We start from the raw sequence: 18,155 nt of genomic DNA, 5'->3' as shown, positions 1-18,155 counted from the left end.
AGCCAGTTCCCTCAGGGCTCTGGGGCTCTGGGATGCACCTCATCAGGTCCCATAGACTTGTGTATGTTCAGGTTCCTCAGGTGGTCACGAACCTGATCTTCCCTTACAATGGGGGGCTTTACCCCCCTGGTCCCCATCTTGCGGTCCATCAACTCAGGAGGGGTGAGGAGAGAGGTTACCAATGAAGACCGAGGCAAAAAAGTTGTTGAGTACCTCAGCCTTCTCGTCTTTTGATACTAGGCCACCTTTCTTGGTCATCAGGGTGGGTATGTTTTCTTTGACTTTCCTTTTCTGGATGACATACCTGTAGAAGTCCTTCTTGTTATTCTTTGCATCCCTTGCCAAATTTAGCTCCAGCCGTGCCTTGACCCTCCTGACTCCATCCCTACACAACAGGGCATTGTCCCTATACTCTTCCCAGGATACCTGTCCCTGCTTCCACTGCCTGTGCAGTCCCCTCTTGCTCTTTAGTTTGACCAGCATGTCTTGATTCAGCCATGCTGGTCTCTTCCCTTCCTTGCCTGATTTCTTCACTTAGGGACAGAGAGCTCTTGCGCTCTATGGAATGTGTCCTTAAAGATCTGCCAGCTCTCTTCTGTTCCCTTGTCCCTGAGGACTGTTCCCTAGGGGGTCCTGCTGACTAACTCCTTGAAGAGCTGGAAGTCCACTTCCCTAAAATTTAGGGTCCAGACTATACTCCTTGCTTTTCCTGTATTGCTCAGGAGTGTGAGCTCCGTTAATGCCAATTTTGTTTGGCATTGCTCCCCAGTCAAATGCCTTTTAAGGAATTAAAGCTTTAAAATAACAAATATAGAAGGATTACATCCCTACTATGGAACTAGAAAACAGTTAAAAAAATAATATAGGGAAAATGTAATAAATACTACTGCATTTGGGGTGACTTCGGTTTACTCTGGTTACACCTGGAGTCCTACTGCAGCTGAAGTGCCCTGTGTTTTAGTTCAATAGTTCTACATCTCACCCCACCTCTTGCCCTGTGCCTGACCCTGTATGGCCAATGTGTCCTCTGAGACCATGAGCACCCTTAAAATAAGCATGTGCTTAACTGTTTGCCAAACTGAGGCACTAATGACTTTGCCAAAGGTCATCTGTCACAGATAAATAGTTAATGATAGACAGATGTACACATCACAGTCTGCAGCTAATATACTAGATCCACACAAAAAATTCCCCCTGTGTCATGAGTCAATGCAAACACTTGGCAGCATAAGCACCGGGAAGAGGGAGGCTCTGTTGTTCCTTGCAGTTTTCCACTGGAAATAGACAGTTAAGTGTGAAGGGTATACATATGTATACAGAGATCCGTACATATACACCTCATATGCCTGCTCCTTGGGAGACACTGCTCAAAGGGTAACATGTAGGAGCTAGGTAAAGTCCAAAGGCATTTAACAGAAAGCGATACTGTTCTTTTGGATTTCAGTAGCTCTCTGTAGACTGTTACATCTGTTCAGTACATAATTATACATATTCAGTGCAGTTACATTAGTAGTTAAAAATGAATAGCCTATAGAAACAGGTCTTTCTGTAAATCTTTATAAAAGTTTCTACATTCTTGTATAATTTCTGTATCCTACTGTTAGGTCACTTGGGTGAACTCCAGTAAGAAGCAGCTTTTTTCTGAGGGCTGACACAAATCCAGTGTGCAATTTCAGTCCCTCGGACTGCCTGTGAGTACATAAGGCAATAGGGTCACCCTCAGATCTTTTCGCTCTTCGGTACTATAGAAACACTCTGGATGGCTTTTCAATGTTTTCCATCTTGTTTCACTCTTTCTTCCCTTCCCTGTGGCCTTTTTTCTGGGATGCCATGAGCCACATTGCATGGAAAGACCATGACCAGGCATACATGCATTGTGATGCAGAAGATGAGCTGGCCGGGCACCCACGGCATGAGTCAGCTGCCACTGTCCTACTCACTGGCACTGTCTGCATTCAGTACAGCTCTTCTAACATGTGGTCCTCTAGCCTGCAGTTACACATATGAGGATATTTGCGTACTTCTTAGGTAGCAGAGTTAGAAGGTCAAAAAGTTGAGAAGCTGGGTACCTTGCAAGGGATTTGGTCTGGCTGCACAGCTGGAGCATTTATTTCCATGTGGGTCCCTAAATAGACTGCCTAAGGGTATACTCCTATTTGTTAAAAAAGACTGGTCATATTGTACATCCCTAGTGATTTCAGTGGTTCAACATCCAACAAATGAGGGATGGAAAGGCCAAATCCCTCCAAATGAATGGCTCAGGCTCAGAGCAACTGGGACCTCAGCTGAGTTAATGATGAAAGAGGACAAGAGTGCGCACTCCGGCTCACCAAAGGATGCTTTGCTTTCAGCTGGATTTTGCTGATCCCACAGAGTAGATCGTCTTCAGCTCTCAGATACTAATTTCCAGGTTAAAACCAAACAAATACTGGGGGAGGGTAGTTACTCTTTAACTTTGATCAGTGGTGTAGTCTTCAGTGTTGCTCCATGAACCACTCATGGAGCAATCATTCAACACAGCAGAAGCTGCAGGTAGGCAAGAGGAATCAGCAGTTGGTGGACAAGGGGATGCTCTGCAAGCCAGCACCCCCCTGAAAGTAACGTTTGGTGGAAAGCTACCTCCAGTGACACTTCCGTCTTTTCCTTTCTAAGCATATGCAAATTGTCACGGCTTAAGAAAAGAGAATTAATTTCTATGAGTGGTTAGTAAAGCTCCCATAATTCTTGTCTGTATTTCAGAACTGTAATGAAAAGCCATCCTATAGCATATGGAGCACTTAGATATAAAGATGCACCGTTAAGGTGATAGCAAATTTTGACATACTAACCTGGCCAGTAGTACATGGAAACGTTCTTTTTTTCTTTCATCATTGTGACCCACAAAGGCTCCGATCCATCCCACCAGAGAGGCAGCAGGCTTTCTTTAGTCATTCCAATATCAAAAGATACATTTTTCTTTTGGTCCCACATGTAGTTTCCAATCATCTGATGGACCTCACAGTGGCGACCTTTGGGTGGAGAAAAAAACCCAGCACAATCAGGTCAGTGTTCTACAGCAGCATGATGCCACCAGCACCACCACTGGATCACCCCACAAATCAGCTGAAAAGCCGATTAGAACTCAGGGACCTCTTACCTAGCAACTGCTCATATGATTTCTTGACTCTGTTATCTTTTATTGAGATTCTTTAGGTAGCTCTTTATATCGCCCAGTTCAACCACCTAAAATAGTTACTGCAGCTTGTCAGCCATCTGCGTTCCCTTCACAGTCAAGGGAGAAGAAGAAGAGGCACCTCTGGAAAGAGTTCATGCCATTCTAAGATAGGCATCTAAGGTATCTGGGAGGAGTTATCCTCTGGAGGTTCGTATTGCTCCCTATTAGTTGTAGAGAAAAACCACATCATTTGCTTAGCTTCAGACACCCAAATTCTAGACAGCTGAGGCTGGAAGAAACAAATCCTGCGCCCCATGGCCTGCTCAGAATGCTGTATCCAGTCCACAGACACAGACCATGGCAGCAGCAGCCCACACGGGTGCCACATGTTTGGCTGACAACTGGCTTTTTCAACACCTTTAACATCTGCCTAGTCTGAGACCGTTTTAAGGTACCCACCAGTGCGCAGACCCAGAGGACTGTGGGGAGCAGTCTGTGAATGGGAAGGGAAAAGCACACGATCTGGAAATGTAGAATAAAATTTGAGAAACCCATATTTCCCCCCTCCTTTATCCATAGGGCACATTTTTCCACAAATAAGCAAAAACTAGGTTGAAACCTTTATATATTACTTTTATTTTCTGTTACTGTTAACTTTTTTTTTAAAATGAACTCATTTTTTTCTTGGTTGTGGGGACAGCAATCATTTCATCAGACATTTTCAGCCCTCTTACTGCATCTTGGGGACCCTTGGGCAACTTTATATTACAAGAAACTAGTACATAATAGCTGAGAGATGTCTTCCACTTCTTGTCATAGTCAGAAGAGAAGATATTGTATTTTAAGAGTTAATCTGCAGGTAAATTAACAAAAACAGGAAAATAAATGTTGAAGATTAAGTTGTACTGGGAGTTCATGATTTCCATATCTTAAAAAGCAATGACTGATGCATGTGTGAGACACTGCCATCATTAGCTGATGAGTCATGATATTGCAAGGATCCAGATAGCCTTTGATTACTGTGAGACTGAGCATGGTAAACAGAACTGAAATGACCTTGGTATGCTTGTTTTGAAAAGATGTCATTTTGAGAAGAGGGTGCTGTATACCTTGCGTACATGTGACATTGAAATGGATTTTGAACTCTCCTTCCCTACTATGAATTATTTCAATTATGCAAAACATTTCCCCCTCCCCAGTGGAGGAAAGCAGTCCCAATTTGTGGCAGTGACTATTCACCATATTAAATCAAACAGGTGTACTATAGGAAAACTGGTGAATTGGATGGGCAGTAATATGTCCCCCTTAAGCTGCCAAACACTTTCTTCTCTGTAAGTCTAAAAAGAGTTAGAAGCAACCTTCCTACTTAGAGGACAATCCCATCTCTTCAGCTTCTTGAATTCCATGTAATCCTGAGCATGTATCAACCTGCTAAACTTTGGGCAGGCAACTGGTGCCAGCCTGGGAAACCTGCAGGTCGGTGCTGAAGCTGTTTGGTCGCATATCTGTATGATGTATAGTGTAGTCTTCATACAGAAACAATGAGTTCCAGCTGCTGATGATGTGAGCTCCCTATAGGATTTAAGGTCTGCTGTCAGTTTGCCCACCTCTTTAAGGAACAGAACAGAGATTGTTCTTTGTGGTGTTGTTGGAAAGTTTAATTAACTGTGTCCACTAATACCGAGGGCAGTATTCTTCTGATCACAGCATCAGACAAGTTCATTCTTCCATGGAATTCAACTTTCTTTTTTATATTGAAAAAGAGGCCTAGAAGACTATAAGGCATCAGTTTTCATTGCAGACATCCCTGGTTCACAGGGCCAGAAGGGAACATCAGATGAGCAGACAGACAAAAAGACATGACCATTTAATGAGTCATTCACATCTGCTTGCCTGAAGCCTATGTCCCAGGAAGACCCCAGACCTCCTTGGAAGGCATCAATACCCAACTAATCAACCTCTTTCTTGGATTGCTCATCCTAATATTTATCATCAGTAAACACTGTTAAAAAAGTATGCCTGGTCTCTGATTTTATTTTTGACCTTATTTAATCTTCAACCATGGCTATCCTGTGCCTTGCTCACTAGATTAAAAAGCCCTGTGGTAGCTGGCATTTCTCCCCCTCAGAGACACTCGTACAGAGAATTAAGGTCACTTCCCAAATTTCTTTTGAGTCACCTGTACAACCCAAGCTCTTTACAACCCCTGTTGTAAGCTATTTTCTCCATGCTGAGAAAATGACCTTTGGTGATCTCCTTTTTAATGATTATCATAATAGCAATGTGGTGTTAGACAGTCACCATAACATGCTGAATTTATTATTGCTTCCATTACTGCAGCTCTCCTCTGTAATCAAACATTATCTTAAGAGTTACAAAACAGGGCAAAATGCAATTTCAGCATACAGAGGTCTTCAGTTAAACTCCCTGCAATTGTAGTAGAAAGCACCCCTTCCTCAAGCAACAGAGGAAACCAAAGACGATATAGTTCCCAGGAATATGATAACTGCTGTATCCTTCTGGAAAAGAGCCAGCAAAAGCATTTGCAAGTCTGCGTGCTACAGCTAACTTGGACACTACACTTCTTACAGAACTGGCTTTGTCTAAAGCACATTCCTATGTCTCCAGGCACTTTTGTCATCATTCAAATGAATCTACGCAAAACAAAGATGAAATAAAAAAAAATCCAACAAAACACACAGCCACTTGGCCACCCACAACGGCAGCATAGTAATGCTGAGTGCTGTGCACCCTGCATTTACTGTGAGGTTTGGAAACCAGAGCATATGCTCCTGTAGCATCTGACCATCAGCCAACAATGTGCCCTTGTGGCCAAGAAGGCCAACAATATCCTGGGCTGCATTAAAAGGAGTGTGGCCAGCAGGGCGAGAGAGGTTATCCTCCCCCTCTACTCTGCCCTAGTGAGGACACATTTGGAGTGCTGTGTCCAGTTTTGGGCCCCCCAATTTAAGAAGGATGTGGAACTCCTTGAGCAAGTCCAACAGAGAGCTACCAAGATGATCAGGGGACTGGAGTATCTCCCTTATGAGGAAAGGCTGAGAGACTTGGGTTTGTTTAGCCTGGAGAAGAGAAGACTGAGGGGGGATTTCATAACTACCTATAAATATTTAAAGGGTGATGTCAGGATGATGGGACTAGGCTCTTTTCATTAGTGCCCAACGACAGGACAAGGGGCGATGGGCACAAATTGGAGCACAGGAAGTTCCGCCTCAGTATGAGAAAAAACTTCTTTCCTGTGAGGGTGCCAGAGCAGTGGCACAGGCTGCCCAGGGAGGCTGTGGAGTCTCCTTCCCTGGAGACATTCAAAACCCACCTGGATGCATTCCTGTGCCCCCTGCTCTAGGTGTGCCTGCTCAAGCAGGGGGGTTGGACAAGATGGTTTCCAGAGGTTCCTTCCAACCCCTACCATTCTGTGATTCTGTGATTTGCTACAGGAATTACCTTTTCTTTCTTTGGTGGTCTTTCACTGGCTGCAGGGGCAGTGCATAGGATCACCATTAGGCACAATGTATCATACAGGGACCACCTGCATCTAAATCTGCAAGAAAAAATGACCTCTTGAGACACTCAATTATCTTTTTTTTATAACAGAGGCAGCGTGTGGCAGATATACAATGCCATACCTGGTGCACTGGGCAACAAAACAGAGGTAAACCATCTCTGCACTGAGAAAATCAGGTTTATCAGATAACCTATGGTGTGTGTATTAGCTAACGCACCAAAGGTACAATAATCTATGCCCACCTGATGATGAACGTAAGTACCTGCATTTAGCTACATGTGCTGTACTATGTAATATTATATGCCTGCCTTGCCACTACAGTGAGACCCTTCCTCCCATGTTCCACCATGATGTCCCCACTCCCTGGGAACTGACAAGAGCCAGGAGGGCAGATGCAAGCACAGGCTGCCATGGGGCTATGTAGGCTGGCGAAGAGTTAAGTTCCTCCACACAAACAGCTGCACACACTTAGGGCAGGTATGTTTTAACAGCCGAAGTGAGGCATGCAGTTCTCTTTCTCCCCTTCCTTCCCACCCCACAATGTCTTTCCTCCGCTATTCCTTTGCTTGAAGAGTCACCTAAATGCTGACCCAAACCTGCTCAATTATCAGCTCCTCACCCCACTTCCAACCCCCCTGGAGACCTGCTGGATGACTTGCCCTGAGAAACGCTCTACTCATGTTGCCTTTGTGAGGAGGAAGAGAGCAGGACTTTAAAGTCCCAAGCACTGTATTCCCACTCTGGAGCAGATATCGTGATGTTGCCATCCCCAAGGACTGAACCCAGTCTGCTATGCGCAAAGCATCCTGAAGGGCCCAGCTCTGCCCACTTCAATATATGCACTGCTCTGCTCTTCCCCTGCTGGGTTTCATCTGCCCCCCTTTGAAATGGAAGACATCAGGGGTAAAACAAAACCCATGTGCTAAACCTGAGGCGGCCTGGAGAAGACCAGGGCTCTTGAGAAGCCGGGGTGGGAGCTCTGGTCTGGCAAAGTGGTCCTGCTATCTGCAGGATACAACGGTATCAGGCAACAATGGTACCTGCAAGAAGTTCAGAGACAATTTATGTTCCCAGAAGAGTTTGCTGGCCAAGTCTTCTCAATTTTTTATGACGTCCAATACCAGACAGATCCAAAGCAGAAGCACCTTAGCCTATGGCAGATGAGACTTTGCAATCCAAGTAGGATCACATCAAAAGGCACAGAAAAATCTCTGCTATACCCATTATTTTCTTTTTCCTGAAGGGGATTCATTTAATAAGAGCATGAGACTCTTAATTCAATGCTTTTATAATGGCACTAGGGCTGGGGTGCACAAAAATTGCTTCCAAAGCATCCGGTTTAGGCTTTGGGTGCTTGCTTGTGTGGGAAGGCAGGTTTTACAGCCCTCAAGAGCAGGTGCTCTGAGCTGTCAGCTGGTCTCCTGAACTGAGCGGCAGAGGTGGGCTGAGGGACCACACACCTGACCACCCACAGCTGGGTACGGCTTGAGGGCGCTGCAGCTCCAAGCACTACAGAGGGCCTGAACAAAATGATGTGCAGAGCTGTTGCCTGCACAATTAGAGAGGGTACGAGTCTCTGGCAGTTTTCTGTTCATCAGCTGTGACTTCACCTCTGGGCAAAGAAATACCTTGGTACGTGAATGTCCACTTACTGCTGCTAATAGCTGGTAGCAGGTATACTAGTTGTGAGTTGAGGCTGTAGCTAGTAAGAAGGAAAAAACTCTATGCTTCAATTTTTAGCACATGAACTTGTGTTAGAGAAAACTTTTGGTTTTCCACTTTGAAAGTGTTTCCATTTTTTTAACTGGTAGAGAACAAACACAGATTTTTACAACATTTTGTGTATGTGTGAAAGAGAAAAATCTTGGCACTTGGCTTTGCAGGCTTCCTGCAGGCAGCGAGTAAACAAAGCGAGATGAAGAATATGAAAATGGAAAACCCTCCCAGTTCCCACTCTCTTCTCCAGCCTGTCCTTGCTAAGATAGTACCCCTTCCCTGCCAGTTAATAGTATTACCACAGACTTTGTGCTCTTTCGCTTCCCATCACACAGTTTTAGAAATGGAAATCTACTGAATCTAAGAAAAAGAAGAGTCTATTGATTTAAAGCTGCATGTCACAATCAGAACTTTTTACATCTTTGCTGCTGCTGGCATCTGTGGTGGTTAAAAGAGGAGCAAAAAGAACAAATCCTATTCCCTTGTCACTTACCATGCTATTTGTGTCCTTATGGCTTTTTTCTCAGCTTGGACAGTGAATTTGAGATAGTTTCAATTAATGTGTACTGATAATAAATTTCCCTGTGGTACTTCTATCCCTCCATTTTTTATGCCTCAGACCATATGCAGGTATCGTTTATGTAGTTAAAAACTTGCTTAACTGCTAAACAGAAATTGTCAGCACCCTTTCCTGGGCCAGGCTGGAGCCTAGATACCAGTAACTGGGCAGCAGAAAAGAGGCATCCAGTAGAGCCATCACAGATGGGGCTTCCTCCGGGTACTGAGTGGACTGAGAGTAGAGATGCTGTGCTGTAAACCAGAAGACCTCTCACAGCAAACAATAAATGTACTAGTACATGTGCACATCAGCCAGAGCCCAGAGGTCCAGTGATGGGAGCCCAAAGGACATTTGTTCCCAGAAAGTGTGGAAGAAACAGGGTGCAGTGTGCTCTGAGATTTGCTGTGCTCAAGGGAAAACAGAAGCAGACTGGCTACTTATCAGATCACCGCATCATCCACCAAAGCCCCTCAGCAGTCAAGTATGCCAATGCTGAGGGTGGGGGGTGGAGGAAGGACAGTAGAAGCAGAGGAGATGGGTGAAACCTTCAGTTTGGCAGAGCAGAACTTGACCAACCGGGACCTCTACCATGTTGCCCCTCTCCCACCTGCTGTACGGGGGACAAGGCGATGACACATGCAGGGTTGAGCTACAGTGGCTGGGGAAACACCACGTACCACCCCTGTATATTAGAGAACCCCAAACATGCCATCGCTGAGTTACAGCAAGTGTGAGACAGTCCTGCAAAGACCACAGGCCTCCCCTTGGTGTTTAGGAGACCTGAAACATCCTCTGTTCAACCTCCTCCTCCCTCCTGAAAGCTTCATGGGACCTTGCAGCCTCTCTGCCAAATATTTAAGATGAGGTCCTGTCCAAAGAGGGACATGGAGGCCCCTTCACTGGCTCCTCTCCAAGCAGCTACCCACCTACTCACCCACCTCTGCTAGCAGAGGCTCCCACCACTTCCCATGGAGGCCAAGACAAATACAGTTCTTGGATGTGGGACTGCACAGCTGACCGGGCAGCTGGCATGTTCTCACAGAGGACCTGCCAGAAAAGACCTAATTTCTTTTTAGGATCTTGGAAAATAAATCCTTCCCGATTTTCCAGCTCAGATGTGATACCGTCCACCCGTGTTTATGCTGGCTGGGGCTGGAAAATGAGGGGTCCCACATGCCCTGAGCTGGGGGGGCTTCAGGGGAGCTGTGGTGCAGGGAGTCCCCCAGCAGCCCCACAATGCCTGCAGATTGGCAGGTGAGGGAGATCCAAGCCCCTCAGCGTGAGCAGATTTTCTTGACAGATGTCATGAAGGGCTCTAAAACAATAACTCGTGCTTGCAGTGGTTATGGGGAGACATCAGACTTTCCATTTAGCTTGGCGTGAGAGCTTCCTGCAGAGCCAGGCTGAGGCAGGGAAAGAGAAATATTACAAGCTCCCCAGAGGATAAAAACCCAAGGTTGCTTGTGGTTTTAATTCCTTTCTTTGCAAAACAAACAGCACATGGTGTGATTAAGAGAGCCTTTTGGGATACACGTATTTGGACTCCTCCTTCCCTCCCTTGCCAAGCCCACGTCAAGCCCTTGCAAAGCTCTCTCAAACACACGTGTCAGCAGCAACAGCTCATTTGCCATTCGCTACATCTTTCAGGTCAACAGCTGCAATATCATAACTGGAGCATGGAGAGCTAGGACACCAAGTAGGATTCAGTCTAGCAGCTCAGAAAACAACCCAGCCACCCAACAACTAGCCTTTTTGCCACTGTGGAAGCCAAAACTGAGAAACATGGCATGAATGAAGTTGTTAGAGAAGATTGTTTTTCAAAGAGTTGGATTTTAAGCCGGTACATTCTTGAGCTACCTTGCAAACCACCAGATTTTTGTAATAAAACAAGTCCTCTAGTTGCGTATCAGTGAGATCCCTTTGTTCCAGCAGTGACTTGGCTGTTTGGTGCTTCTTCAAGCAAATAGCCGGTCATGAAGCCATACCCTGGCTCACAGGGAGACTGGAGCTTCTCCCTGAGCTCTGAGTCACTGGGTGACTTTACATGAAGAAGCCAAATGATTAGCATTTGTCTGGTTTCTACAGTCTGGTTTTCTTTCTCATAATTGCAGTAGATGTGGAGGAAGAAAAAAAGACCTCTAGGCAGTCCCCAGGCTTTGGGTTGAGGCTTTGTGTGTCACTCAGGGAAGCTCCAGCAAATATCTTCTCATAGGTTAACAGCCACAGCAGATTTAAGTAGGAGGGGGACTCATGGAAAGCTCTGCCATCGTCCTGCAGCACTGCATGACCACAGGCAAGTCACTTCCCTCCCCTGCTTCCCTTCCAAAATTTATTCCTATTGTTTACCTCAGTTGGCCCCTATTCCGCTCACTGTGTCTGTGCTTCACCTAGCACCTAGTCTCAGCAAAATGGGGTATTCGTCACATTAGCATAAATTAATTAGTTGTTTTTAGATACATGGCTCTTGGTCAACAGTTATGGTTGCATCTATTTGGTTAAAGCTTTGAAAATCTCACTAAACTTGCTATTTCTCATGAATATTCAATTCAGTTAGCCTGCCCTCCTGAAATCATCAGTAAAGTAAAACATGATGACTAGGAGATCCTGCAGATAATCAGGCAGCTGCGCTGTGTGCTGTTACTTGCTAGTTGCCTGTTGCAGAGGAACGCTACCTCCTGGCAGGGCTGATGGGTGCAGTTTGGCATCTGCACTGAGACCTGGTAGGGCAGATGCTGCTGTCCTCCACAGCCTCCGCCTGCAGGCCTAGGCAGGAGACTGACCTGTCCCAACGGTGAAGGTGTCTGAGGAGTAGAGTCTACCATCCCCTTCCAAAGCCACTGAAATGGGGGAGAACTACTCTCTGTAACAACTAAACCTCTTTCATGAAGATTGCATGGATGTGGGGTGAAGGGCAGTATGCAGAAAGGAGAGGCCTTGCTCACATGAGTGTATAGAGGCAAGAGAGAAATACATCGCAACCGCAGCATTTTCATGCACGTGCTGTCCTACACCTGGCAACCACGTATGCTCCTGAATGGACGTGAGGCCACAAGACCTTGTGAATGAACAGAGAAAGAAGGGACGGGAGTGTTTATCCAAAAAAGTGGTGGGATATAACTAACAAGGCGTGGATGGGAACGTGCAGGTGGGGGCTGAAATTTCTTGAGATGAGTTGGCTGAAAAAAAGCCAATATACTGTGAAACCGTATTCATAAATGCTAAAATATGGCAACTTGGAGGTTAAAATGTGAACAGCTCATGAAGCAGCAGTGTAGGACAAAACATGAAGAATAGCTTGTCCTTGTAGTTCCTGATTTCCCAGAAGAAACTGGCAACATTTAAGTCCCACTCATCCCAGTTGCAAACGGAAGCAAAACCTATTACAGTCATGTCCCCCCCCCCGCAGAGGAAATGCATGAGTGGTGAGATGCGATATAAGCTTTCCCACGCCCGTACAGCAGCGATGGGGAGACGGTAACTTGCCAGTCCCTAAGCAGGTCGCTACAGCACAATGCTCATGTCACCCTGCTACGCTGCTTTTTTTCCAAAAGCTGTCCCCGCTTTGCAAATCAAACATGCGCAGACTAAACGCAGCTAATGCTACATCTGCCGTGTGCCCCACACTCCTAACCCCACCATCGCCTAAAACATGACATCTCCTTTCTGTGGAGACTGCACCATGGTGCTGGGGGTAAGAGGAGTGCAGCCATGGGATTTATCCTGCTGTCATGCCAGGACATAGCCACAGGATCCAAGGGTTCAAGTGCAGTCTTGGATCTTGCTTTGTGCATATTCATCACCTAAACTTGGTCCTTGGTTGGTTCCTGACCTATTTAACGCTGCTGTGACTCATGTGTTAAGAAGGTGAATTGTTATTTGCAGTTAAGTTTTATTCACATTGAGATCCTCATCATGAAGGCCAGGAGACTTGCAAGGATTGAGTTTGGTCTCATAGATTGCCTCATTTCTTCAAGCTGGGGTGTAGGAACTCTGGTACCCTAAAAATGGGAGAAGTCTAGTAGCGGTGTTTCATCACCTAAAACAAAACTCCTTCTTTGTTTTCAAAACTCCTTGAAAGGCTGATTATAGACTTCACTCTATGCATATACACTTAATAGGAGTGATGATTAAATGTGGTAAGGAAAGAAAGCAGTCACTTTCCCTGTTCTCTTTAACAACTTAATCTGAAGCCTTTTTACACATGATGTGCTAAGCCAGTTTGCCTATGTGCACCTGAAGAACAAGGTCCACGATGGAGTGACACCTCTATTTTCAGTTGTGACTTTTGCTCTGCATTCGTGCATTTGCACCAAGTCATGAAAAATACCTGTCCTGTGATGGTTTTGTACTCTTGTCTGTTCAGAGATGAGCAAGAGAAAGGCGTTCCTTTCCCAAGAGAGGGAGGAAGGGGTTAAGCGGTTTCAACACAAGCTGGGCACAACTGATGTCAGATTTTTGTCTTACAATGGCATCTATTTGCCTTCCCAGCAAGCAGTATATGGACTGCTGGGCATTGTATTGTTCCAAGGACAGCAGAAGATACCACATCTCTTCAGAGAGAACAGATTTTCTCACTCCTCCTTAGCTGGAAGGTCTTGTTTGGTAAATCACTCTGGAGAAAAATCCAATCAGAAACTCCAGAAAAACTTTTTTTTTTTTTTTTAAACTTAAATGTTTTTTCCAGGGTGTATTTCACTGATGTGAAGGGCTCGGCTGTACTCTCTGCACCTTCCTAGTGTCACTGTAATCATGTGTTGCTCCACTTAGATTAAAAGGAAATCAGCACAATGAAAATTATGGCTATCCTCCCAATTTTCTGGAAGCCTTTCCTGGGCAGTCAGAAAAAGGGAAAGTATAGGGGAGTAAAAGCAAAAATATTTAATGTCCTTCTATTTGGCTATTTCATATTATCTTACAGATATAAGGACTTCAGGCAATGTTAAGACAGGGACCTGTGAAAGCAGAAAGTCTGTTAGGTTTTAAAAAAACCTTAATGCTGAACTTGCCAAAACAGACCTGTTGGCTAAAAATAAATTTTTCTTTTAGCTAGCCCCAGTTTACATGTCTTTTTAGTAACTGGAAAGCCTGTAAGCAGGCTCTGTATTAATTTTCCGTGCATTTCCCTCTCACTTTTATGTTCTATATGCAGCAGCCCCCATCAGTGTTCCCACCTGGGAGCCCTGGGCAGCTGTGCTGCAGTGGTGACAGCAGGCAGGGACTCAGCAACACCATGGGAGAGCAAAGGGGAACTTAAAAAATCAGCTCCAAGTGACTTTTCCAAGTTCTGAGCAGGTTTCAGACAAGCAATACTAAGCTGTAATGCCTCAGTGCTTTTAAACTCCCAGCTAAAAGCACGACTTGTGTTATTTTTACATCATCTTTCAAGGAAAAAGTCATCGGGAGCTGCCCTCCACCTCGGCAGCTCTGAGGAGTATCACAGCACAGAAACGCAAGTACTCACCTGTCATCAGTGTGTAGTAATTTGGGTAGGAGAGACTGGGGAAGTCAGGGGTCAGGTAATCCACTTTCACCCCCATGTTCACAATGTCCCGAAAGCCCGGCAGACCCTCCAGCTCGCTGTCATCGATGTAGTCGAAGCGAAAGCCATCGAGCAGGAACAGCAGGAGCTTGCGGTGGGCCGAGGAGGCAGCGGGGAGCAGCAGGAGGGAGGCGAGGACAGCGGTGAGGAGGGCGGCGAGGAGGCTGCGGCTCCCCATGGCAGGCAGTGCTGCCAGGGCTGGGCCAGGCAGGAGCGAGGGATCTGCAGCAGCTTCTTGGCTGGACCTGGCACTGCTGTCCTCCCTCCTGCTTCCACCGCCTGTGTTAAAGCTACAGCACTGCCCTGCACTCGCCGTGGGTGTGGGAGGTCACAGGTTAATTGCAAGCAGATGATTAACTTCCAGCCAGCCAGTGAGCGGAGAGAAGAGCTTGGTACTTCCCAGATAGAGGAAAAAATGCTTTTCAGCAATGGGGAAAATGCAGCGCAAAGTAACTGGGTCCTGTCAGGACGCTCCACAGAACTGCCTGAGGGAGGGAGGCTGAGCGAGGGGATGCTGCCCGCTGGCCCATGGCTGCTTGTGGGGAGCAGCGTGGTCTTGCCAGCCAGCCCACCTCCGCGACTGGGCTGTGGCTCGCAGGGGTCTCACAGAGAGGGGCTGCTTTCTATAATAGGGAGCATTACATCTCCAGCCACGCAAACGTGCTTTCTTCTTATCTTTCTGGCAGCGCCTTGTGATAGGAACTCAGACTGAGGTTAAGGCAAAGCATCTTCACAGTCTGGGAGGTGGGGTGCGTGAGTGCTCTGATGGTGCAGCTGTACCTAAGAGCTCCAGCTGAGTGAGCTTGCCCCCACCTGGACCCAGGTCCCCACAAATGACCCTGTCCTCCCCACACTCTCTGTGTTCCATAAGACTAATCCAGCTCCTGATGCACTAGCAGAAAAATCTGGTTTTCAGCATTAGACAGAACAAATTATACATTTACTTTCTCACTGTTGATATTATTAAGTTATTAAGACATTAAGATCTGGGTGGTGCCAAATTTCATATTAAAAATGAAAAATTGTTCACATTTTAGCCACAAGTCACCACCAGCTTCTCCTGCCAGCCACAGGAGCCTAACTATACCTCTAATGCAATGCCAGTACTTGTTGTATGCTGCAATTACATATTAACTCACTTCACTTGAATTGTGTTTGTTTTTCCTAAATAAAAGAAGTTCATAACACTGTATTAACTCTGAAACACTGCAGGTAAGGAGGAGCTACCTGCCAGACAGACCTGGGTAACTTTAATTCCTTGGTGCAAGGAGGAAAATACAGCCCCAAGGCGGGGTGTTTCCAGCCGGTGTCTCACTCATCGTGGGAATGGCCCCTCGCAGATGTTTACACCTGGGGAAGGTTGCAATAGCTGGCCACCACCTTGATGTGGACGTCTGAACCTCTGCTCCTTACAAAGCTCCCAATTGCACACCTAGTGTGTCTAGCCACCTCTTACCAAACACTGGGCTCGTGCAAGCTCAGCAAGATGGCCTTCATCTTGCGTCTCAACGCCCTCCCTTGCCCCATTTACACCTGTGCAAATCCCCCTCGTGTCCTGGCCTGCCTTTTGCATGGCTTAGTACTGGCTGCTAGCACCCATGAGTAAGAGCAGCTGTCTGCAGGTCACCGGTCCCAGGACGTGGACAGAGGTGCTGTCCTTGCCTTCCTCCCACAGGGCTTCCAGCTTAAGAAAGAAAATGCCCTGCCAGCAGAAGGGGTGCTGGGACTTTCTGTAGGAGGGAGTCGTTCAAGGTAGGTGGAAGAGGATGGAGGGGGAGCCTGCGGTCAAGCAGGGCTGCTTAAGCTCTTCAGCTGGCAATGTTCATGCTCCCCTTCCCAGTCAAATTTCTCACGCTTCTTCCCTGCCAGTGGACTAACTGCAGTCATCGTGGACACCTCCTTCTCTACAACTTGCCCAGCCACTCATTTTCTCCCTTCTATTTTTCACTTTCCTCTTTCTCCATCCCCCATCTCAAAGCCCTGCACTTGAGACATACCCTCACATCAGAGTTAAGCCTGAGCCAAGGGTTTGGGACATTTCTAACCTTCAGTCCAGGGATCTTTAGAGCAATATAGTGACTGAACCGGTCCCTTCAGGGTTTTATCCCTTTTCACGTAACATTTACTTTCAGAGCCTTGCATTGTTAGCTATTACCATCTTGACAACTTTAATTCTGTGTTTTGACTTTTTTTATCTTGCCTGGCTTTAGCTCATGTATTTTCTCACAGCGCAGCAGCAGTTTTCTCAGCAAAACCAACCCAGGGTCACACAGCTGTGCTGCACCGTGGGTCAGAGACAGCTGAGCCCTGGGGTCATCCATACAGCCCCATGCCCAGGAGAAGGGCAGATGGACTCATAGCAAGGAGTCAGCTGTCCCCAGTGTGCTGGCATGATGACAGGTCCCAGACCCCAGGCCCAGCACCTAGAGCAAATATAGACCAGGAGAGCCAGGCAGTACTGGTGTGCTCTAGCCTGAACTTCAAAGCAAACACCCAAATCCTGCAGCGCGTGAGGAAAGCTGCAAGGCTGCATGACCTGGGCAGCCGGGCTGCATTTTGATGGCGTCCCAGCCTGTGCAAGGCTGCTGCTGCCCTGCCCGCCAGAGACAAGGCTGCAGCTGCACGCCAGGCTGGCGGGCGACGTGACGGCCCAGGCAGCAGCATGGGCAGCTGCCTGCCTGCAGGATGGCACGTGCCGTGTGTCATACCTACAGAGACCCACTGCTCTTAGCCATCTCCAGGCTCAGCAGGGTCTCAGCTCTGCCTTTTCACCTGCCTCCCAAAGGGAATATGCACATCCTCCTCCTGCTGCCCCTCACTGGGCCTCCAGGATGGGAGGTGGCCCAGCAGAACCTGTGCTCAAAGGCAGCTTTTCTACCAGTGCTTACTGAGAGTTTTCACTATAGCAAAATCCATATGTAATGGGTTGGGAGCCGCCTGTAGTGTCATGTCTTGGCCAAGCCCCTGTGATAATTTACTGTGTCCATATTTAGGTTGAATGAACTCAGAAACATGTCCAGAAGTGGCAAAGGTGATATGATTGTACACCTTTTGGCAAACCTATAAGGACATTCACGTTGATGTCTTGGCTTGCCTCTAATGGATGGCCTCTGGGCTTTCCAGCAGGGCTTGGCAGAAGCAGCAGCTGCCGCTCATGAAAAGCTGGGATAATCAAGGAGAGTCAATCAAGTGTCCAGGCTGGACTCTCACCTTGAAAGGATGACCAGCTTTTTTAGGTGGTTAGGCCAAGAAGCCAGGCTTCCATCATGAGATGGTGCAAAGATATGTCTTCTTATCATTCCATGGCAGTAAGAAATAACACCTTCCTTTCAAGAGGGTTGCAAGCTACTGGTTGACAGATACTAAGGGAAAGCTCTACCTGAATCAACACAGTGGCACAAGGGACAACTGGTGCAAGGCACCAGAGCCTGAGGTTTGCTTTAAGAGTTGGAGATTCACAGGTTTCCAGTCAACAAATAGCAAGAGTGTAAGGCCTGAGAGGGGTTAAAGGAGTAGTGAGCCATGTAACCATGACACCGTACAATACCAAATTGTGTTTTGACAGACAATCCCCCCAAAGAGTGGGACCGGAGCCAAACAGTCTAGCTTGGCAGAGACAGACCCTAGCAATACATTTCATCCCTGCCAAGCAATGTTGATTTGC

At 46.7% G+C, this 18,155-nt stretch overlaps 1 protein-coding gene across 1 annotated transcript in view; it reads right to left on the bottom strand.

The window, feature by feature from the left end:
- Positions 1-14,798, bottom strand: part of ENPP6 (ectonucleotide pyrophosphatase/phosphodiesterase 6) — a 33,134-nt gene extending 18,336 nt beyond the window's left edge. The window contains exons 1-2 of the mRNA XM_009505565.2: positions 14,414-14,798; positions 2,829-3,008 (exon numbers count right to left, since the gene is read on the bottom strand). Coding sequence (XP_009503860.2) covers positions 2,829-3,008; positions 14,414-14,669 — 436 coding nt within the window. The 5' untranslated portion in view covers positions 14,670-14,798. The remainder of the gene's footprint in view (positions 1-2,828; positions 3,009-14,413) is intronic.
- Between the last annotated feature and the right edge of the window lie 3,357 nt (positions 14,799-18,155).

Source organism: Phalacrocorax carbo, chromosome 4 (genome assembly GCF_963921805.1).
Source record: "Phalacrocorax carbo chromosome 4, bPhaCar2.1, whole genome shotgun sequence".
NCBI classification, from domain to species: Eukaryota; Metazoa; Chordata; class Aves; order Suliformes; family Phalacrocoracidae; genus Phalacrocorax; species Phalacrocorax carbo.
This window is presented reverse-complemented; position numbering and strand designations above follow the sequence as displayed.